General features: G+C 43.1%; 3 protein-coding genes across 3 annotated transcripts; 1 reads left to right on the top strand and 2 right to left on the bottom strand.

The window, feature by feature from the left end:
- The first annotated feature begins 1,488 nt into the window (after nt 1–1,488).
- Nucleotides 1,489–4,334, top strand: LOC128716101 (ATP-dependent zinc metalloprotease YME1L). Its single transcript, XM_053811022.1, has 8 exons — nt 1,489–1,527; nt 1,663–2,215; nt 2,281–2,590; nt 2,661–2,977; nt 3,064–3,454; nt 3,515–3,680; nt 3,752–3,935; nt 4,006–4,334. The coding sequence occupies exons 1-8, from the start codon at nt 1,489–1,491 to the stop codon at nt 4,332–4,334; spliced, it is 2,289 nt and encodes a 762-aa protein (XP_053666997.1).
- An 810-nt stretch (nt 4,335–5,144) lies between these two features.
- Nucleotides 5,145–6,366, bottom strand: LOC128711686 (30 kDa salivary gland allergen Aed a 3-like). Its single transcript, XM_053806569.1, has 4 exons — nt 6,258–6,366; nt 5,939–6,190; nt 5,701–5,873; nt 5,145–5,342 (listed from the first exon to the last, which is right to left on the bottom strand). The coding sequence occupies exons 1-4, from the start codon at nt 6,364–6,366 to the stop codon at nt 5,145–5,147; spliced, it is 732 nt and encodes a 243-aa protein (XP_053662544.1).
- A 2,267-nt stretch (nt 6,367–8,633) lies between these two features.
- Nucleotides 8,634–22,219, bottom strand: LOC128711553 (tyrosine-protein phosphatase non-receptor type 14). Its single transcript, XM_053806434.1, has 7 exons — nt 22,135–22,219; nt 9,890–13,269; nt 9,603–9,821; nt 9,343–9,519; nt 9,098–9,257; nt 8,865–9,028; nt 8,634–8,762 (listed from the first exon to the last, which is right to left on the bottom strand). Exons 1-7 carry the CDS (start codon nt 22,217–22,219, stop codon nt 8,634–8,636), a joined length of 4,314 nt encoding a protein of 1,437 aa, XP_053662409.1.
- Between the last annotated feature and the right edge of the window lie 1,037 nt (nt 22,220–23,256).

Here is a 23,256-nt window from a genome sequence, read left to right on the forward strand (position 1 = left end):
TTTGTACATGTTTACTGCGGGACGTATGCCTTCCATTAGACATCCGAAACACTCTTTCACAGATAAATTGCTCAAGGGGCAATTTGTCAAACACACACGTACGCACGAAAGGTGTGCTTTATCGGCAAATCTTTTCCAATGACCGACTCAGAATGCACCGAAAACTTGTGCATACGTTGCAATGCAGCAACTCCTGCTCTTCACAGTATGACCGTCGGCTGGGTGGTCGCGCACAATATGTAAACAGCTCAAATTGAAACAGCCCTCCCGGCTCACACACGAAAACTTCGGTCCCAACACGGCCTCCAGCACAGAACAAGGGTATTTTTCAATGCGCCCTGCGCTGATGGTGAGTCGTATGTGTACACATCATTCTTTCGATTCGTTTGCAAAGTTTTTTCCACTGTTTTTTCCCTGTTCCATATTTTGCTGTGCTGTCATGAATGCATGTCAGCTTGACAATAGGCCAAAAGGTGCTCGATACAGATTACCCAAGTAACAAATTTGAATTACATTGTCGCTTCATGATGAGAAAATCTTCAATCGTCTTTCCGTCGTTTTCAGCGATTTGGTGACGAACGGTGAGTTGATATTGAGACTAGGTGGGCAAATTCGGAACCCATTATTTACAAATTTCATAGTGGTTGGCCAAACGCCTAAACGTTTGAAAAAGCCAAAACTATTCTACTAGCGAAGATAGTCTTTTTAAAGTAACGGGTAATCCGCCCACCGGTTAATCAGGCCTCGTATAATCGACGTTCTACTGTATTTGAGTAACTATCTTACTTCCTACTAGCGATGTACTAGCTATGCCACATCTACAAAATTGGTGTTATCCGTAAGGGACTCAAAGCGGTTCTGGTCGGAATTGATGTCAAGAAGGTTCATTAGGCCGACTTCACACGGGCCGTATAACTTGTATGCATAGAGCATTGGCGCATAGCATAGAGTAAATCAACTACACGTGTCGAACTCGGTTTTATGTACTGCAAGTAGACTTTCAATTTAGTGCGAGTAAACACATAAATAATAAAATTTCAAAAATCCTGGTAGATTGACGGATTGAGAAGACTGCATTTGCAAAACAAATCTTACTACACCAGTAATTCAGAGAGTTGAAGCTATCTGGATATTATTTTTTTTTTTTTGAACTTAGAATTTACATCAAAACTACTAGTTGGGTTTCCATATTGCACAATTTCACCGATGCCGTTTCCAAAGGGACTGCACCAATGACGTTTATCGAACGTAGTAGAAATGTCAAATTATACAACAGCATAAAAAGTCCTATTGGCAGCAGCGGCTATCGTGTTCCATATTATTGCGTAAAAAAGTTGCTAAATATCAACGTTCCAGTGCAGCATCTTTGGTACTATTAGTAGCAGACGCTTTGCACCATTCCCGGGCGTTGGTATTAATTCGCTAGACGTGCTGTGAAGACAGATTCAGCGGGCAGCATCCATTTTGATAACACAACGTTGTGCTAGCATGTTTACAGTAAACACACATCAGCACGGAAGTACGCGGGTAAGGTGTGCAGGTGTAGGCTCTCCTCTATTCCTTGCGTTCGGAATTACGCAAATCCGCGCAAGATGCACGTCAGCATTCGTGATCTGAATCGCGTTTTGATAGTGGTTGATTTTCATCTTTTGTCTTCCGTAGCAAATACTGTTCCACCTTTCTCAAATTACGCCACGAAGTAGTACAATTGTCTCCAAGAAGCTGCATAGACAGCAACAACAGCAGCAGGGCAGGGAAGCAATATCTCAGCTATCGCAGCAGGACTTTGTCCCACGTTTGAAGAAGTCACTCGTCCAATTTTATACCGATGCGTTCCGAAGGTCAGTGGAGCCAGCTGCAGCGACAGCTACGGCAGCGAAAGTGCCGTCGGAGGAGTTGTTCCGGTTGAAGTTACCACGGCGACTACAGCGAAATCTACTGAAGCACTTCAGTCAGGTGGAACTATTGGGCAGTATAAAGGAAAACACGCCCTGGAGTTTAAACGTAACACCTAAAGTGAAAAAAGGGAAGCATGATGCAATCACCGAACATATTAGCTTCAGTGGAGAATCCGTGCAGAAAATTGTCCGAAGCCTTCTGTCACAGCATACGAGCTGGAACTTTGCCCAGCAGCGTGGCTTTAAAACGGTTCGTTCCATAAACGCCGAACTGAAGCGCAATCCGGCCTTGTACACCAGAATGAAGGATGCGTTGGGTGAGAGATTTACACTTTCCGTCACAATTTTAACTTTCAATGATCGTGTTTTTATTGCGTTGTAGGAAATCCGCCACCACCAATCTCGCACAAGTACGATCCGGTAGCCTACTCGGCACAAACGATCACTCCTACGGCACATGGCGAACCACTGAACAAGCTGCTGGCCGATGATCCGATGCTCTCGGATGAGCAGCGACAACGATTGAAGATTGCTTTCGCTGAAGGCTACCTCACTGCGTCTCATCCGGATCAACAAAACCGCTCTAGCAAGGCGATGAAGTATTTGAAGTTCTTTCAGCAGCTGCTGATTATTGTCGTGTTTATCGGCATTTTCATTAGCATGTTTGCGTCGCCAAATGGATCCGTGTTTAGGTATGTATCGGCGTAACTTAGGATCATCGTCAAATCGACTGACCCTGCGTGTGACGTTTGATTTCTTTAGTAGAATACAAATTGGCAATCAGGTGGAGGTTGATCCGGAGGACATTACCGTAACGTTCGATGATGTTAAGGGTTGCGATGAGGCAAAGCAGGAGCTGAAAGAGGTGGTTGAGTTCCTTAAAAACCCTGGCAAGTTTAGCAACCTTGGAGGTAAGCTGCCCAAGGGTGTACTGTTGGTCGGACCACCCGGAACGGGTAAGACTCTGCTTGCCCGTGCCGTTGCCGGTGAGGCAGGTGTGCCATTCTTCCACGCTGCTGGACCGGAGTTTGATGAGGTATTGGTAGGACAGGGAGCTCGCCGAGTTCGGGATCTTTTCAGTAAGTAGCGAAAGTAGTACAATCAGCATATTTATTTTAATCTTGCATTTTGTTGTGCTTCAACGTGTCGTGTCGGATTTTTGCAGAAGCCGCCAAGGAACGTGCACCGTGCGTAATATTCATCGATGAAATCGATTCCGTCGGTGCGAAACGTACCAACTCGGTGTTGCATCCATATGCGAACCAGACGATCAATCAACTGTTATCGGAAATGGATGGATTTCAGCAGAACGAAGGTGTGATCGTGATGGGTGCAACGAATCGACGCGACGATCTCGATCAGGCGCTGTTGCGTCCGGGTCGATTTGATGTGGAGGTGGTCGTGCCGACGCCTGATTTCACCGGTCGGAAGGAAATTCTCACGTACTATTTGAGCAAAATTCTTAGCCGTGAAATCAACATCGATCAGCTTGCACGGGGGACGACCGGATTCACGGGAGCCGACATTGAGAATATGGTCAACCAGGCAGCTCTACGGTAAGAACTAACTGTAGGTATAATAAATATCCTTTTAACGGGCTTTCACCAACCTGATAGTGCGGCTATCGATGGAGCGGAAACAGTATCAATGAAACATTTGGAAAATGCACGCGACAAGGTACTTATGGGACCGGAACGAAAGTCACGTTTGCCGGATGAGGAAGCGAACAAAATTACTGCCTACCATGAAGGTGGACATGCCATTGTCGCTTACTACACAAAGGTAAGTCGGTACGGTTCATAATTCCAGTGGATGAACTTTAACATTCCTTTGCATTCGTGTGTCGTTCTCAGGAATCACATCCGCTTCACAAGGTAACAATAATGCCGCGGGGTCCATCCCTCGGACATACGGCTTACATACCGGAAAAAGAACGCTACCATGTAACTAAACAACAGCTACTGGCCATGATGGATACTATGATGGGTGGTCGGGCTGCGGAGGAATTGATTTTCGGTGCAGATAAAATTACATCCGGTAAGCAAGATTGACATTGAATACTTTAGTGAACGAGAGATGTACGAACTTTGTTGGATCCTTTACACAGGAGCCAGCAGTGACCTGAAACAAGCCACTTCCATTGCGGCGCACATGGTTAAGGAGTGGGGTATGTCGGAGAGGGTAGGTTTACGTACAATTGAAGGTCCGAAAGGTTTCGGACAGAACGAGGTCCTCTCACCGTCTACGATCGAAAGCGTTGATAACGAGATAAAGAAACTGCTGAACGACAGCTACGAACGCGCAAAAGCGATACTGAAGCAACACGCCAAGGAGCATAAGGCTTTAGCTGAAGCGCTACTTAAGTACGAAACATTGGACGCAGACGACATCAAAGCGATCATGGGCGGAGAAAAGTTGGCAGCTGATGAGAACTAAGGAACGAATGTCGATCAGGTCCAATAATGTGCGATCACAAAGTAAGGTCACCTCTCGAAGCCAGCGCGCATGCTTACAATGCAAAGTGTTCTACCGATGGGAAGCATATATGTGTGTGTGGAAATATAATTCATCCCCTTAGATTCGGGCGGAAGAGCTAATCACGTAAATGATCTTACATAGTGAATTGCAGTCTGGGATGCGGTCTTCAAGAATGTTTGACTATGCCCGTAAGTTGGTTTTTTGTATGGTACCTAGACTCCCCCCTCTCCCCCACACTTTCCCTTGATGGTATAGTTCGACTACAGTACGATTTATGTTGCTATAAGGAGACAAAACAAAAGATCTAATGCGAACACGGTAAATCGTCTGTTATCGATCGAATGTGAAGTTATAAACTTTTGCATAAAAAGATATATACAAGCGTGTATATATATACATATTATTTCTTAGTTGGCACGCTTTATCAACAATATTCGAAGGCCCATAACGTCAGGAATACTAGTAAAAAGAAAAAAAAATGAAAAAAACTCGAAAGTGAAAAAAGAACGTACGAAGGACATGCGCTTTTGCATTGCTTTAGGAATGAAAATAAAATACTGTTATCAATATTGAAGTGGTTTATTTAGATTTGATTTGTGTATGAAACAATTGTAAAAGGGATACAATTTTGGACGCTGCATTCCATTTGTGCAACTCAAACAATCGAACAGCAACAGAATGATATTGAGATTTTTAGTCTGTTTATCTATTTGCATAAGTCACATTCTCTCTCACGATCGGAAAAGGCATTTGTTAACGTCGAATGGTTCATTCGGCGTCGCGCTTTTCAACGATACAATCCGTTAGTTCCTGCTCTCGTTCGATAAGGCCATCATCAAGTTCTCGTGTGCCTTCAGTGCCGCAGCTGGGATTGACCTTGTCCTTGGTGCACTCTTCGTAAGATTTTTCCGACCCCTTCACCAGTGCACTTACATCATTTGCCAGAGCGCTGAAGCATTCCTTAATCTAAACGAGCGGTAGAAAGTGTTGGTTAATGAAGGGTACACACTAGCGATGTGCACAACGATTCAGAATGAATAAATGATTTAAATTTTGTTTTGGAAGCGAGTTAATTCAAAACTCCAATAAGTGGATTTATAACTCTTTCTGGTTTAACTCATTCACAAAGAATTAAAGCATTCAAAATAATCAAGATTTACCTCAACCCCCACGTCGCTTTTTTAAATGATTGAAATCTTAAAGAGTGAATTTAAGAGTTAAATCTTCATTCTAACTCTTTAACTCGGATTTAAATCCTTAAAAAGAATTAAACTTCTCATCTCTAGTACACACTACCAAACGATCAACGATTTGCACTGCTTACCTTAGAATACTTCTCAATCGAGCTGACCAGATCAATTGTTGGATTCATCAAGCGTTCCTGAAGGCGAGCCAACACGAAGGACTTCAAGTATTTGTCCTTCATGCTAACCTTCATGATATTTTTCAGCAGCTTGTGCACCTGATTATAAGTATTTCTGGGCGATTCTTCCCCACCTGCAACAAGCGATGGAACCAAGTGGTCATTCAAGCAGTTTAAATAAACGCAAAAAGATGGATACCTTCTGCTTCGCCTTGTTCGCCAGCATCATCAGCAGCTCCTTCTTCACTACCGTCGTCATGTCCTTCGGCATCTCCTTCCTCGGTGTCCTCAGTTCCTTCGTCACCATCACTTGCGGTACCATCAGAATGTTTCTCTTCTGGAGAGGATTCCGATTCGCCGGTGTCATCACCTTCCGTTTCACTAGCATCTGCACCTGATTCAGTATCGGTTTCTAATGCCTCTTCTTCCTGTGTATCGTCCGATGAAGTGTCTGGAGTAGCAAATAATAAAGATCACCATAGGCAACACGGTCTCGATTGCCACCGTTCCCATCTTACCTTCGCTTAGTTCGGTTGATGATTCTTGATCGGGAGTCTCCTCGGTCGGCCGAGCGGACACGATCAGCGCAAGACAAAGCACGCTAGCTAATAGGAGCAAAGACTTCATTGTGTGTTCACTGACACGATGAAAAATCAAATCCAACTGATGATCTTTGCTTTTCATTCGTATCGTTTTTATATGGGAAAATGTGGATCGTGCATCATAGAATCACCCGGTGTTGATACAGCTTTATACGTGCAAAACAAATGTAAACGTTGGTTTAGTAAACAGCTGCTTAACAAACATGGCGCAATAGAAGGAAGGATTTGTGTTAACTAACGACTCAAGCGAAACATGAATACAAAGCCTTATTCAAGTATTGTAATTTAAACTTTGCGGGTTTACAACAGTCGTTGATGTGTGGGATGAAATCTATATTCTAGTATGAATGGAGGTTGTTAATTATAACCTCTTGGTATTAAAATCCCACCTTATGCCTCGATAGTAAGATAGAGCGGTTTCATGCTCCAAATTTTAATTCCTTGCCGTGAAATCATATCGATCATGACCAGGCAATTTCAAAATCGTGTTTATTTGTTTTTTTCCTGTGTTTTGAGGTTGTAGCGTAAATAAACGTTTGAAAGGGCATATTTGTTCAATATGTATAACTTGAAGTCATTAACTTCAAGTCATTAAGTTATTAACTTCAGTTCCATTAGTGTTGGAATAGTTACATTAGATATGTTATAGCAGGTTTGAGCAGAAGCCTGTCCTAGAATAGCAAAGAAAATTTAGCGAACTTAGTCTAGTGTATCTGATTCCATGGATTCTTGCATCAGTTGTTCCTACATTGGTATGGAGCTAGTGGAAATGCGGTAAAGTAAGAAAGGAAATGTATAGGAATGAAACCAAAAGCTAACATTTGAACAACTCAGATCAATTAAAGATTAGACATTCACTGAGAACAGTTGTTTTTGGGACTTTTAAAACGGAAAATTAGCTCATATACTGGATGCGTAATGTTTTCTTTTGAAGGTATAGCGTATACATTCAAGCGTAATTAAATCCAATAATTTACATTTTACAGGGGGTTTTTTTTTATTTCTCGGAAGAACGGCCGGACTATATATCTGACTTGTTTTTGTTTGGAGGTTTTTCTCAAAGCATTTGCCCCTTACCAAAACCAACGGGTCCCGAATTGCTGACGTTGACAAATTTCGCTGAAAATTTCAAGGCTATCGATTTGTAAGTGAATGATTTTTAATTGACGTTTGCAATGAGTTGCAAACGTTGAATAGAATTTGCAATTAGTTGATTAAAAAAAAGGTGATATTTTGTTGGTTTGAATCGTTTGAGTTGAAATAACATTTATCAGATATTCTTGAATACCATCCTTTCCGACATGGTAACTGTATAATATGTTTCCACTCATCGTGTTCTGTTGTTAAAGAGAGGTTATTTTTTGGGCAACACAAAATTTAAATTAAAATGTTCTTTCAAATGCCAAAAATAAAATCAAGAACATGATACTGTGGGCGAGAAGTACAAATGTATGCATGGTGTCTTAAATTTTATTACCTTACACGTTGTTTAAATTTCCTACAGATATTAAAAATACAGCCACTAGTGGTCACATGTACACATAAATAATCACCTACATGTCTACAGCGAAAGAAATACTTTTTCGTTATCCTGTTAATCATTTGCACATTTAAAAGTTAGCTTTCTGCGCCCTCATTGGCCCCTCCGATCCACAACAAAACGATAGTTACAAAAAGTCTTACAAAATTTAGCACATATCTATATTATTGACGCGAAAGTAGCTCCCTATACTGGTGATTGTAATTGATTTACCACACTAACGCTGGTCTATCAACCATTCGCATGATATGACTTACATGGTACAAAAGTAGTTGCGTTTGTATGTAGTTAAAACTAGCTAGCTAAAACAGTTTATCTTTTCACGCATTACCGTAGGATCAAGTATTTAAAAGAATTAAAAAGATCAAATAATACATCATTTTCGTCTAAATTAATACTAGCTTTCACAATGATCATAGATTATCCGATTTATTGCCTATTGCCTGTCGCCTGCAGCTGGTAAAAGCTGAACACTTAGTTTGTGCTTCCTAATAAACACATTTAATACATCAAGCGAACAAGCGCAATCATTGGTAGCTATGGGTATCGGCCGATGCTGTACCGGTTAGATTTGGCGTGTTTTGATGAGGCACTTTTGTTACCTACTAGTTTAGTGCTTTGATCATATCGCTCGTTCATTTTTGCCTTGTATTCGTCAAACAGTGATCTGATAAGAAACAGTCGAAAAATAACCAAAACTTGCAACCATTTTGCATAGCACCTTTGCAGTGTATGTTTCTTCATCATTAGCCTTAGATCAGTCGGTTTTGCTTTAAGTAGTGTATTAGCAGTGCGTGTATGAACTTGTATTGCGCTAATGATGGTATGATACTGTCTCGCTGCTGTCGTATTTGGCCGATCAATCGCGGTATGTCAATGTCCTGGTATTTGAACGAAACAGACGAAGAAACAAACATTTTAGTACTACATTTTTGTGTTTTTTCGTGAATTTATAAATTTCATCATCGACGAAATTAACGTACCTGATTATGATCCAGTGTGTACAGCAACAAGTCAGCTACTAAAGTCACACCCGTGCGACCACCACCTTCATTACAGTGTATCAACACCGGTGGATTGGTATTGTGCGATGGTGGAACCTCCGCAATTGACGCCAACCGAACGGAGTTCAATTCTTCCAAAAATCCTGAAATTAAACACACGTTTGAGTATAACCGGCTTTCATAAGGTTGTACAACAAAAAAGGTTTTCATACCCAAAAAATGTCCAACATCACCCGGACAATTCTGGTCGGCCCACTCCGTATACGACAAATGCCAAACCGACCGGTAACGACGACTTTGTGTGTGGTACACGCGCAACTTGCTTGTTGTGCAGCGATCTGTTTCTTGGGAAAATTCGCGCCATACTTGATACTGTAAACGGATCCCGAAATAACGATTCTTTTAACATATTTCCTTGTTTACTAAGTTAGTAAGCGACAATGGCAATACTACTTACCTGCCCGTACTCCAAACACCGTTCACTTGTTTGTGGGATATAGCTAAGCTCTTTGGATAGTTGCACCAATAAATAGACGTCTGCCTCCCAGACGCATTGCCAGAATATGTTTGTCGTCAGTGTGTCGTTGGGGCTTTCGGCGACTATATAGAACCTTTGCTTGTTACCAACAGTGCTCTGGATTAGAGTACAGAATGTTAATATTAGTTATTGATATGAATTATTTTCATTCCATAAAGAAATCCATGTCGCACACTTACTGTTATGTGAGAAGCATTCACGTAACCCATACGGTTATCCCGTGTCGGAGTTAAACGCACCCGATTGTTATCGTACGGTAGAAAGGACGGATCGAAGTTCTTGTTTTTATTATCATCCGCTAAGGCACAGTTATAGATGGCGCTTTCACTACGCTTAGGAATGCGCTCAAATTCACAGTACAGCTGAGGATCGGCCAGTTTCGATTCCAGTAACGAGCACTAGAAAAAGAGGAATGATTTAAACGTTATTAACTCTGCCAGCTTCACAATTCCGTTGTCAAACCTACCAATTTCTCTTTGCTGATATTTGCCGGCAGTGGCTGTAATCTTGGTAATCCCGTTGACCAACGATGGCGCAGCTGTCCTCCGTTCGCTCCCTCGTTCATGGATGAGTTAGCACTTCCTCCGCTTCCACTGCCGTCTACGCTCGGATCCACGGAGCCTTTCTTTTTCCGATCCTTTTCCCGACCGAGGGTGGCACTTTTCTGCTTGTCGGTGGAGTTTTTCGATCGACCGCCGAGAATTTCCCAAATGCGCTTCCGCTTCGTTTCTTTCACGGACGATGTCGTGGCGGTGGAGGTGTTGGCCGAACTATTGTTATGAGTAGTGTTGCGACTAGTTGTACTACCACCGCTACCACCGAGATTGGTCGATCCCGTAATCGAACTGATGCCGGAATCATTATGTCCATTTCGAACGCTACCGCTCTGGACAGTTTCATTCAATGTGTAGCTGGAGAGTTGTGAAGCATCAAGCATATTGTTCGATGAATGTGATCGGTTAATAGCAGTAGGTTCCTTGACCGCGGTTGCGGTAGTAGCACCACTCAATACCGTCGTCGTTGTTGTTGTAGTGGTAGAACTGTTCAGCTGGGCGTCGATACTTCCGGAATGATTATTGGTTTGGTGCTTTGGCACATCAGCTAATGATGGTGCCGGTGGACCCATTGCAGTGATTGATCCTTCAGAAACCCGCTGATGTAACAGTTGCTGGCGTCCCGTTGGCTGCTGTTCCAGTGTTTGCTGCTGATGCTGCTGCTGCTTGGATGGTTTGTGCTGGAGCTGTTGCTGTGGTTGTTGGGCCTGAGACTGAATGTTCAACATGGCACCATCCAGAGCACTCGCCGGTGCACTGGTACTAGTTGGCGTTTGTGGTTGCGGTGGCGTAGGAGGCATCGGTCGCATCGTCGGCTGATGCTGCGTTCCTGGAGCAGACTGAACGCTTGCCGTTCGGTTTCTTCCCTCTCCCAGTGCATCGTTGTCATCTTTCCAGGGTAGTGGGACGTTTTCATAGATCGGTTCGATCGATCCATTGATATGTTGAGATGATCGGTTGAGGTGCGTTTTCGGGGCCAATCCGATATGACCGTTCGCGGTAGTGTGGTAGGGCGGATTACTACTATCACCACCGGGTGTACTTCCACTTGTAAGCAAAATGTGTTCCATACCTCCGGGAACGTAATAGTACACATTGCCGGGTGCACCTTGATTCGCAGCCGATATTAGACCTGCTTTAGTCGATGTTAGATTCTCCATAAAGTTTAAATTTTCATACGTTCCGTGTGGCAGCATTGTTTGCGAATGGTGCAACTGGGCGTGTGGATTGCCAGCCGTTGCCAATCCAGGATAGCACACTTGGCCGCCGCTCTGCGATAGATGCGCAATTTGCAGCTGATGGTGCTGAAGGTGCGCCGCATGATGGTGGTGATTCATCAATGGGCGAGTTGATACTAGATCGGGACTAGAACCGGACACTTGAGCACTGCGCAGACCGAGCAGAGCACGATGAGATGCCAAATCGGGCGTTGAAGTCGAACTGAGTCGATTGGCGGGATATGGCGGAGGTGGTTTTACAAGGCGCATCATTTTGAATCGATGCGTCAAACCATAATCGGACGCATCCGAGTAGTGTGGGCCGATTATGTGAGTCGTTGTATGGTGCGTTACGTCCGGATATGGTTGCTGGTGTACTTGTTGAGTGGCCGACTGTTGCTGCTGTTGCTGCAAATGCTGGCCGTAGTAGGACACATCCGGCTGGCTACCCGTAACTCCGTACTCGAGATGATGTCCTGAAGGTGCGACCTGCTGCTGATGCTGTTGCTCCTGTGCTGCGAGCATCTGCGAAGCGGACAGATGCAGTAAATTCCCGTTCACCAGCCGCACATCGTTGCTGCTGGAACGGTACTTTTGCTGTATAGCCGTCTCATAGTCCGGCGCTGGTCGATATGTCGGAAGGAGTGCTTTTAACCGATCCCGATCGGGTGTTAGATTGTTGTTGCTTAAATCTAAACAAGACGAACTTTGGGCACGGTTTATGAGTGACGCATTCGAACCGACCGGATTCAAACCCCAGCTGGAACCCATTTGGTTCGAGTACTCCAACGGTACCGCATTATTGGAGGTCGAGTTGAGATTAATATCGAGCCCGGAGGAACGCGACGATTGCATCATATTTACCGGATTGAGGTTGTTGAGATTATTGATGCTTCCGCCCACGCCGGTCGCAATGGTGACGTTGCTAGAGGATAAGTGGCCACCACCGCCTCCGCCTCCGGGCTGCGTGTCTACCATTGCATGCTGCTGATGGGTCGCATTGTTCCACATGCTCGACGAGTGCGATGCCAGCTCGTGTGTGCTCGGCCAACTGGTCGTCCCCATCGAACCCTGGTACGGAGGCTGAGATCCTCCCGGTGATGGACTTGGCTGGTGTTGCTGTTGCTGCGTGTGCATGTACTGCTGTTCGCTTAACAAATCATCCCGACTGTCGTTCAAATTGTCACCCATGTTTTGGAACAGATTCAAGTTCATCTGGCTCGCCTGCGTCTGGTTCTGCTCGTACGTCACGAAGAACCGATGCTGCAACGCACACAGCTTCCAGATGTAACGACCAGTAGCAACGTCTGCTACGGTAAAGCCAGCGCTTTCCCGTGGCACAGTGCACTCAATGTTGAACGCACGTTTGTGGTTCACCACGTTCGTAATATCACGCCATGGGTAAAATTTGTTTGTGTCACTTGCAACTATGATGCCCGACACTGAGATTCCCAACATTACCTCCAGCCCGCTTTCGTTTTTCGCCGTGAACGTTTCCTGACCGTAACCATCGAGCTGCTGACAGGCGGATATGTACAAACTTTCTGCGTCACCCTGCGTTACGTTGTGAAGTTCATGTGCTTGCTGGATCACCTGTTCGGTAAGTGCTTCCAGCAGATTTGCATGGACCATCTCATGTGGAAAGGATAGTAACGTTTTCAGGTACTCCACCGTGTGCCGATCCTGATGGTTGCCATACTCCGCCTGACGACTGTAGTTTGCCAGTATTACCGCCTGCCGAGGATCACAGTTGATGCGACCCTCCACAACATCGTGCTTCAGCTGCAGGAAGTAGTAATTCCTCGTACCCTCGTCCTGTATCAAGCTGACACCCGATAGGACGTAGTACATTACGCGCAGGTGTAGAATCTTCGAGTTGGCCGAATATTTTTCCAGCTGGCGACTCAGCGGACGCTCCAGGTCCACCCATCGCATCTCATCGGTCGTGCCTTTGACCACATAACGGAGACCAAAGAACTCCGGTTGTTGGATCGATATTCTTTGGCACACGTTTTCCAGACATTCCTGACCAGTGCTTTCCGAGCTTAGCGTACAGTCAATCTTAGTAGATGAGTCTGAAAGAATGGAAACAGGATAACATAGTTGAATAAACTATAAGAAATAAAATGCAAGCATAAAAAAAGCAGTTATTTACAATTGAAATCTGGTTTAAAATGCAATTATAATTGTTTTGGAGCAAAAACATATAAACATTCGTTGTGCTGCAAACACGACTTTATTTTCACCTGTTTGAATTCACCCGTTTCGCCTGACTGCTACTTTCCTGAGGAATTCTGAGGAATTTATTTAATAGATCTACGATATTTTTTACTTCTAACATTTTTATCTGCTACAATTAAATTAGAAAAAAAAAATCTTGGAAAATTAAGAATACGGATGGCTAGGCCGGGCATACGAACGACGGCCTTTTGAATAAAATAAACCCTTGGAAATTGTTGAGTCTTTAATATCTAGAGTTATTTACCTCTTTTTTTGTTCACTTTAGATTTTTTTTCTGATTTTTTTTCTGACGCCGAAAAATTGGATTAGACTCCAAAAACCATCCAGAGTTGTATTCGGGGCTATGGATTTTTGGACATTCGGTCTCGAATCGAATGAACTATGTACATGTTGCTGTCCGATACTCCGCAATATTCTGAATAGGGGATTAAGTAGATTGGAGTCGCAATACCTCCGTCGATTCATGTATGAATTACCTTCTCCGTCTGTAACTGTTTGAAGTTCATCCGTAGTATACTACGGTATATTCCGTCAAAATCAGATTTTACCCATTACTAATTCCTACAGTTAGCAACAATCCTGAATTTGGCTGAGGTTCTGTACATATAGCGATCGTACTTTATTCCAAAGCTTCACCTATCCTGCTTAAAAGGACAACACCTACATCAGCATTCATGTTGCGCTAAGATGCTGACTTTCAATAAGTATTTCTATAGTCTGAGTAAACTTCTCTATTCAAAACACCTGTCGTGCCGATCGATATTTGAACTATATAGATCTTTTATAATTTCAGGACTCAACAACATCTGTGGCACGTGAAATAAGTAGAAAACTGCGATCAAGAGGAAATTCCTCAAAAAAGCTTTTGGCCTTGTATGTGTGAAATGTCAATGGACTACAAAGATGAGCTCTACGAGCTGTGCAAGGCTCACACTATCGTACAGCGAATGAGACTCGCCAGGTTTCAGTTACTGGACGATCCAACCCGTGAGGTCTTTTCAGGTCGTCCACGTAAATGGAGGCTATTTGTTAGGCCCAAATTGAGCTGGACTGAATTTGGGGGGATTCATAATTGGCAGACGATGGGTCTCAACCGTAAGCGGTTTAGAGACCTCCTGTAGCAGAACATAATCGTGAATTGGTATTAGCGCCAGAAAAGTAAGTAATTACTTTGTAATTAAGGCGATATTTATAAAAAATATCTGTCCAGTAATAAATAAACAACGATTAACACAGAAATCTACAAGTACTCTGCGTTTTATTAATTCAACACCTATTGCAATGTCGTACTGTCACCATCCATCTTGTATTCCTGCGAGTTGATGTCCAGAGGTAGAAGGGGCACAAATATAAAAAAAGCAGAAAGACTATTGCTAACGCCCAGAGTGGATAAAAAAGATTCATGATCGGGTATTCCTGCCGCTATCATGAACCAATCATTCATTTTGTGACAGTAAATCATGAAAGAGATCGATATCTCATTCAAAAACTCATGGCATTTTAGATTGTTTAACTTTGTCGACTTCTTGACTTCTTTTTAACTTCTTTGTTGAAGCATCCTTTTAAATATAAAAAAAAAACAACCAGCTACACAAAAGTGTCATTGTTCAGCTTAAACTCGCCTGTATCGCAATGCGGCAGTGCACGTTGGGTGGCTGCCGCACAGAAATGACTACCAAAAAGGTAAACAATACATAACAGCACGGAGATTCCTTCATCAAACATACCGCAAATTCATCAACAGGTTAGTAATGACAACTTTGCTGACTCACAACAAGCAACAAAAACAGCCCCTTGCACGACAGTCACAGTGTTTAGTCTCCTCTCCCGTTCAAGGGCAACCTTGCCGACACGATGATCGGTTGCGGCTGATGGGCCACAATACCAACAATTAAGCCATTAAGCAAGTTTAACAGGCCCTAGTACGTGTGTTTGATGGGTAGAACGTAATAAGGGGGAGGTTGGGCTTATCCAGACACCAGTAAACCCCCAGTGTACTGTTGGCCAATGTGGAATGTGATATCGAAAACAACGTTCCCTTATCGACGGAAGAGAATTCGACCTAGCACGAGCTACACCATCGTCACTTCCTGTCTGACGGGCAAGTTCTACCAATTTCGGATCCGAAGTTTCCGGGACACCCGAAGCGCTTATGGTACGTGTTTGGGGGTTGTTTTTCGACCAGTTGGCCACATCTCCACGTGCTACTTCAGACCGTACCGCTGCACGTACCGTTCGGTTTTATTTACCGATGCTAAACCGGCACACAAATTAGCCCCCTTTTCGGAACACGGCACACACCCCGGACAGCGAGAGCTTATCGGAAAGCACATTTTCCACCAGAAACGCCATTTTTCACGGCGCATTTACTAAACATCAACCCGCGGGTAAGCGAGCATTGGGCATTGTGTGGTAGATCGGCTCTTTTCAAAAAGCTCCATTAATTTTTCTAGGGCGCTTCCTGCCTCACTAGCGCATTGTACTTATCGCATATTTAACCCATAAAAAATGTTTTCCACTAAACGCGGCTGGTCTATGACAAATTAGCGACTGCGGCCAATGTTCTCTTATCATCGCATTCCATTCCTGACGCACAACACACAATCACATTCCTAAAACCGTACGGGGGTTGTAAATTTGAATAATCTCCCGCGGCAAAGGTGTGCTCCGTCCGCCAACATCGTAGACGACGGTATCTTATTTGTTATCCTCCTCGCCCTACTTGATATGCAGCAAAGCAGCTGTAAACAAGCAATGTACAATATTTGAGGTAAATACAATCTGTTCTTATTGTACGCCTGTAGTTCACCCGTCAGGTCGACAGGAATTCTGCGGGCAAACAGCCACTAAAATATAGAAACTTTTCTGACAGAGGCGCTTAACGGAGCTTCACATCTCAAGGGCAGCGAGCATGAAAGATCTCTTCGCACTACTTCAATTTTGGCTTTAGTGGCCTAACACACTTACTTAAAATGGTAACGACTAACTGGAGCATGCTGTGTGGTTCGGGGTTTCCCGGTACCGTCGCTGATGAATGCTGCTGAGAATGCTTTACGTACGACCCCGTTCCCTGGTACAGGAGCAAACACTATTGCCAACGCGAATTACCCACTCACTAAACACACATTCGCCGAGATGATCACGTTGAGCGACGATCGTAGTACGCAAATTGGACCGATCAAGTTCACTGGATGTGGCAGTTGGCAGCCGATAGAATTAACGTTCCTTCAATCGTAATGACATCATCGTCGAATGCCATCAAGTATACCACACGGTGGAGGCGGTCATTAAAATCCTCGGCATATACGGTGTGTGGCGACGCAGTCCGGTGCGAATAAAAGCCTTTCCGCGGGGTCCGGTAATGCGACAGCACGTTCCACGTGCGAATTATTCACCGATGGGACGGATGTAACGCACCGAAACCGCAGCTACTAACCACGGAATGAAACTACACTGAAGCTGCTCTCTACGCCACTTGACTTGCCAATCGGCGCCAACCGGTAACAACGGGCTACCCGTATAAGATACGCGCGCGTCTGGGAAGCGAAAGAATGCCATCCACCCACCGGGGATGGGTAGCGCGCGGTTGTAGTGGTGTTGGTGATGAAACAACGAAACAACAGGGAAACACTCGGCAAACACCACGCGGAAGCTTCTGATCGGCCGATCTCTCCAGTGGTCTGCTAAAGTCGAACTAACAGTTATCACGCACATTCACGAAGCGAACGGACCGTTCCACACCACACCAAAGCCCTATGTACTCAATCACGGCTAGCGTCCGATTGCGGGCGTCAGCTTTCAGACGGTGAACTGATAAGTGTTGGGAATTCGAACCAAAAAACGGCGAGGGTGCTTTTAACCACAAGGTCTTGTCTTATCTTAGAATATAAATAGTTTCATGCCAAGCATCAAATTAACGAATTCTTTATGAACCGAAGTAGGGTTTGTACCACAGCGTGGTTTGATTAGTAAAATCTTTGTTTTTATAGTAAGATGTTCATTCATATATGGTCAACTTTGAGTAGGTGATATTACATACCGACCTTATTTCCACTTTGTTTCCACTAACAATTTCCACAGGGTATATTCTAGAAAGGGGCTTGGTTCGAAATTTATCAACGCGAATTTAACAAATTTTGAATAATTATTTTTAAGCCACCAACCTATCATTGGGGCAGATCATACTCTAAGTTAGAAAGCTTAAGCTTTTAGCCTGTATCTGCCAAATAATCCAGGTACCGGACTGTATCATTCCGTACAGATTCGTAAAGGACATAGCATTTTGACAGAAAGAATGACACAAGGGATCATTTTAGTGGAATTACAATTTGAGATAAATCGATTAAAGTTTAGACATTTACTTTTAAATTCAATTCATTTTAAGCAATATATAAGTCTGATTATTAAAATAATACGTTTTCAGTTGTTTTCGTTAAAAAAAATTGTTCGCATTTTTTGCACACGGTAAACATGGTCTAACCTGGCTCAGACCAGCTAGCAAAATTCTTTGTTTTGACATTTGTCGAGTTTGGCTTAGCTGCTTTCAGTGGGAAACCAATCTAATCCTTCTTTCCTAGGATTAACTTTGCATGCCATTTGTATGACGAGCTGTAAGCGGGTATGCCTGGAAACGTCAAAACACTTACAAAAAACTGGCTTAGAGTATGATTCCAGCCATTACTAGACTTACAGTTTATCATCCACTAGCCATCCAGGCAGAAAAGCAAAAGCTTGTGATTACATCAAGTTCTAATGTCAAATCGAAGAAGTGACAGAAAAATCCATCCAGTTGCTCACTATCTAAACATAACTCTCATTTGTACGTCACTGGTTTCACATTTTACTAAATCTTAACAGATTGCAGACAAACTCTACGGTGATTTGGAAAAAATATTTTTATTGGATCAGAACAAACTACATAGTTTTTTTTAAAGCAGACCAAAGTTCACTGTAATTGATAGTTGTATATGATGCCCTGTTAGCTGAAGCCTTAAAGGTGCTAACGAACGTGCTACAACGCTTTGTTTGATATACAAGATGGTGGCAGTAAAAGTGAATTTTTTCATTTTATTTTTTTTAGAATTTCAAGGATTCCAAGAATACTCATCTCTTGAACATGATTATAAATTGTTAGCAAACTTTATTGTAAATTAGTAGTAAAAAGTATCACAGTATTAATTGTTTATTCCTATAAACTTTTCAATCGCTGGATTATCTCCTATCCGACAGGTAGATTCCTTAATTCTCTCACAATCCTATGAAATCGTTATGACTCACATACGTGGTAGTACACATTCGCCAATACAAGCAGAAGACCTCGATGAAAAACTGCATACGCTAGTCATCGTGCGGAGGTATCGTAAGTTCAGTTCTTTGAATGCGTTTGTCGTCACGCATTCCTCACAATCATTCCATCAGGTAGGCGTAAAGTATGCGTTGTAAGTACTTGAATCTGAGGCCTAGCTAGGTGAGGCCAGCCTACAGTGAGGTATTACATTTCTTATCAACCCTCCCCCATTTACAGCGACGCATCGCACCCAAGACCATCGATATCGAGCTACGAAAAGACGATGAAGACGTACGACTTAAGGTATCTGCCGCCTCTACCTTTTGGAAAGGGGGTTGCGTACGGTGTCCATCATGTGCGCCACAAAGAAAGAAGTTGTTTTTGCCCTGTTTTACCAAGCGTAGGTGTCACTGGCATTGGGCTGTCAGAGGGTGTGTGTACGAGACTTGGTCCACTTGATGCTGAAAGTGGCCACCAAGAAAGCTTGCCTTTTCTGTCCATAGGACTGGCATCGATACAATTGAATTAAACTACCCATGGTCACAGATTATATGAAGTTTTCTTTAATACAGTCTAGCGAGTCATGTGTCCACGACCGAAAATATAAATAACTGACACGCCTTAATGTATCCCATTCAGTGAATGAAAGACCCGAAAGTAGTTTAAAAAACAAACCCCACAGAAGAGAGTTTATTGACATGTAAACAAAGCAAAAACGATTAAATTGAGTTTCTCAACGGGTAAGAACGGTTATCGCTCATCCCCATCTAACCCGCAATTTGGCGTGACGCTGAGCTTCCAGAAAGCTTCTTCGCGCATTGCGTACTGTTATCAAATGTGTGCAATCAAACATACAACAATCGAGCCATGGCGAAGGAGAATGCTTTGATAACAGTGGATGAATGTCAACGTTGCGGTTGAGATAGATGGTCGAGTTCTTTAAGATACCGGGCGATGTAAATATTTGTTCATGTTTCGTACCACATTTGCGCCGCCACGGTGGCGTAGAAGGTGGTGTAATCATTTTGCATTCTTTGTCTGCCACTTGTCGTTTCATTTAAGGATGTTAATCAAGCGAATCTTGTCACTGTGCAACGTACATGGATGTCGTATTTAAATTACGCTCAATGTTTTGTAGCTCAGAGATTATTGTGAAATATACCTACGGGGATAAGAGAATGGTACATGATATGCTGGCACTGGCATGAAGGTCTTATTTGACTCTACGATAAACAATATGATGTGGACTCTTTTACGAAGGAACAACAGTAATCCGGAACATTAGGAACTGAGTAACATAACTTTTTAAAACCAACTGCTTTCAAATCCAAATCCTTATACCTATTGTATAACGTGTGAAACATAGAGCAGCATGAGTCAAGTAATTTAATGACGAGTAAAATTACTCGTATTAATTCAACATTCACCAGATAACATCAAAGTCATACGGTTTCGCACAACCAGCGCGAAAAACTGTTAATGTTACCTCAGCATTTTCTCATGCATTTCTTAGAACTAGTTTGCTAATTGGAAAGTAGTTCATCTATTTAATCTTACCAGCGAAAATTGATTGTGATAAACCTGTGCTGAACTCGCTATCGTATAGCGCATTAAACTCGTCGGGTTCAACTGGGCTGATCATATCTCAACCTATGCTCAAATGATGTTTGAAAAATTATATATACTATACTTTCGCTTGGATTTAAAAGTATGTTAAAGGCCATTGCGATTTTTATCGACGATATCTAAAATTTCCTCAAATCTTTAATCTTCTTTCCATAGCATTCCCAAGATCTTGTTAAAGCGTTCCTTATCTCTGGCGTTCCTTATAATAATATTCCCTACCAATGATATTTAGAATCGCAATCCTTCGAACGCAATTCTTCCATGCGGAGGTTCAGGTTCTGTTATAACGGACCCAGCAGCCCTGGTTTCCGAGATTATCCGAGGTTTTGTTCGGGCATATATATAATTGATTCGTTTAGCAAATTATTGAATTGAATAGAAGATGGAGTTGACATGTTCGTCAGAACTAAGTCCTGAGACTCGAAACGATGTAATAGAGGTCGGCAACTCGTATCTTAGAGCAATCGTATGTTGAGGAACCATTGTAGATGGAACGAAATCTACAGGTATTAGAACATCCCCACCTTACCACCCCAAAATTGTGGATTACAAAAGGCGGTATCGTGTACGCAAAAAGACGCTAGCTGTACAATTAAAATGAATCAAGCTAAGTTCGACTTAAACTAAGCCAAACTAAGGTGATCATTCAATCGAAAAAGGTTCCATGATATCTATGAAAATATGTGGTTGTATGAGATATAAACATTAAAACATTATTTTAAACAAATTAAACAGTACCAAAGAACGGGTTATTTTACATTTGTATTCTTAAAGCATTTAAGGCTAATTACGATCATACGATTGCTGTTCATTGAACCTACTAATGTCATATGAATAACAATTAAGTTAAGCACATTTGCTTTACTAGATCATGTGCTCTAATATGGTTTACCACAATCCAGCAAGAAGTGAATCGTAAATTTTCTACAAGCTTCTAATTAACTTTACGTAAAGTTTCCCAAAAGCATCAAGTTGTCAAAATGTGTCATCTCTTGCATAATGATTTCATTAAACTAATTAATTTTTAAGCCTGTTTTACGTATAAATTATTACTCCACGGCATATTTTTTCCTATTTTTTCCGACGTTGACTATCCATAGAACGGCGATAGCGAAATTGAACATTTAATATGCATTATTCGTACACTGGAGAGCGTGCTGATGAAGATGCGTATTACCAACCGGCAACTATAGCTAACGACACCTGAATGGGCACAAAATTCTGGCAGGTTGATTTGCACACACCCGGTGCACAGACACGGTTTTATGTACTTTGTCTGCTGTCGTTTGTTTATTGTTTTTTTTTTCTCCTACTTCCTTACATCCTCACCCCCCCCAATTCGAATCATGACTTTTCCCCATCGAAATCACTGGACAATGACGACGATGGGGGTGCGGTGGCAAAACAAGCGCTACAGAAGCGTAGAGGCGACGCAGTCAACCAAGTTCACTAATATTATACGGTGACGTCTATTTGTTATTCAGCGTCGTGGAATGTCATCCCCTTGCGTGGCATCGCAGTTTTAGTTTCAATGATTCTCTTCACTCTCCACACACATATACAGGTGGATAGAGAGGAATGTTTGACCAGCGCTGGACCGTCGCGATCGTGCGGGTTTGTTGGTTGGATCGCTGGGGACCGGATGTTTATGAAACAATAGTTACCCGAACCCAATTTTTAAACTAAACCAAACTATTATTGAATGGGTGGATTTGATAGAATTATTATTATCTTCCACCGGTGAGGTCATTTTATACTGGTTAATTATCGTTGTAATGTTACTCACCTAAATGATCGACCGATATGACGAACAGGCTCTTGGACATGACATTGTAATGGCGAGATTTCTTGAGCTTCAGTCGGAAAGGCATTTTGTGTGCTTTCTTTTTTTTTATTTTTGTTAAAAGATTACACGCCTGTTGTTGTAATACACGCACTTCCAGGTGATTTCTGTTACTTGGATTAATTCTTTAAACTTTTCCTCTCACCCACACACACACACACACACACACACACTGTACGATCGTTTGATCGCCGTTTGCTCAGATTCTGGATTCCCTCACCCACTTGAGCTTGGACTTGGTGATCGGGTCGTAAACTTTTTTTTCTTTCGCACTCCTACGACAGTTGACGCAGAGACTGATCTTGTCGGGATTGAAATCGGCTGACAGGACGGAGCGCACGCGCAATTACTTTAAACTTCCACAGTTACAACTCACTGCAATGGATGGTGTGTTTCTCCAGGTGATCGCTTGTTTTCCCGTACCAGTAACTATCGCACCACTATCGCCGTGAATTTTGGGCCTGACGAATCAACATAATGCGTAGCTGATTAAACACCTAGTCACACTGCTCGAACGCAAACCGACCGACGGGTGCTGCCTAGTGCATCGAATACGCTCGCATACACACCACTACTAACGGAATCACTGACCGCTGGCTGTGTGCATGTGCAGTGTTGCAAAGGGGTATTGGACCACGGCGGATGATCGCTACCGCACGCACCTTTGCGCTTGCCTCGAGCTGCCCACACCGGCGTGCAGGATTGATGCTGACACCACCGATGACGACGATGATGGCGACGGTGACAACGACGACGACGGTGCTACTACGATGATGGGTTTGCCCACTTTTGACACGACAGCTATTGCGGCGGTATTGCATTTACACTTCATTTTTGCTTCACTTTCAACATCGGCAGCAGTTGAGCGCGACCGCTACGGCTCCACGGTGACGCTGGAAACAATTTTCCAATGCCCTAAAACGCCACTTTTGCAGTGTGACACGCAGACAGCTAGTTTTGCTTGGTGGCCCTGTGCGGATGGCAGTGTTGCTTTTTTCTGTCTCACCGTTGCCCGATGAGCTTTACGGTCGATTGCAAAAGGGACACATTCGGACGTCAAAGAAA

Source organism: Anopheles marshallii, chromosome 3 (genome assembly GCF_943734725.1).
Source record: "Anopheles marshallii chromosome 3, idAnoMarsDA_429_01, whole genome shotgun sequence".
Taxonomy (NCBI): Eukaryota; Metazoa; Arthropoda; class Insecta; order Diptera; family Culicidae; genus Anopheles; species Anopheles marshallii.

What these genes read in the sequence shown, in the direction of transcription:
- LOC128716101 (XM_053811022.1), top strand. Translation starts at nt 1,489, where the DNA reads ATGTTTACAGTAAACACACATCAGCACGGAAGTACGCGG. An exon ending in CCAAATGGATCCGTGTTTAG is followed by an intron (nt 2,591 to 2,660) that starts GTATGTATCGGC and finishes TGATTTCTTTAG; the next exon opens with TAGAATACAAATTGGCAATC. An exon ending in TGCAGATAAAATTACATCCG is followed by an intron (nt 3,936 to 4,005) that starts GTAAGCAAGATT and finishes TCCTTTACACAG; the next exon opens with GAGCCAGCAGTGACCTGAAA.
- LOC128711686 (XM_053806569.1), bottom strand. Translation starts at nt 6,366, where the DNA reads ATGAAGTCTTTGCTCCTATTAGCTAGCGTGCTTTGTCTTGCGCTGATC. An exon ending in CGAACAAGGCGAAGCAGAAG is followed by an intron (nt 5,874 to 5,938) that starts GTATCCATCTTT and finishes CGCTTGTTGCAG; the next exon opens with GTGGGGAAGAATCGCCCAGA. An exon ending in CGATTGAGAAGTATTCTAAG is followed by an intron (nt 5,343 to 5,700) that starts GTAAGCAGTGCA and finishes CCGCTCGTTTAG; the next exon opens with ATTAAGGAATGCTTCAGCGC.
- LOC128711553 (XM_053806434.1), bottom strand. Translation starts at nt 22,219, where the DNA reads ATGCCTTTCCGACTGAAGCTCAAGAAATCTCGCCATTACAATGTCATG. An exon ending in TGAATGCTTCTCACATAACA is followed by an intron (nt 9,520 to 9,602) that starts GTAAGTGTGCGA and finishes ACTCTAATCCAG; the next exon opens with AGCACTGTTGGTAACAAGCA. An exon ending in ACACACTGGATCATAATCAG is followed by an intron (nt 8,763 to 8,864) that starts GTACGTTAATTT and finishes TTCAAATACCAG; the next exon opens with GACATTGACATACCGCGATT.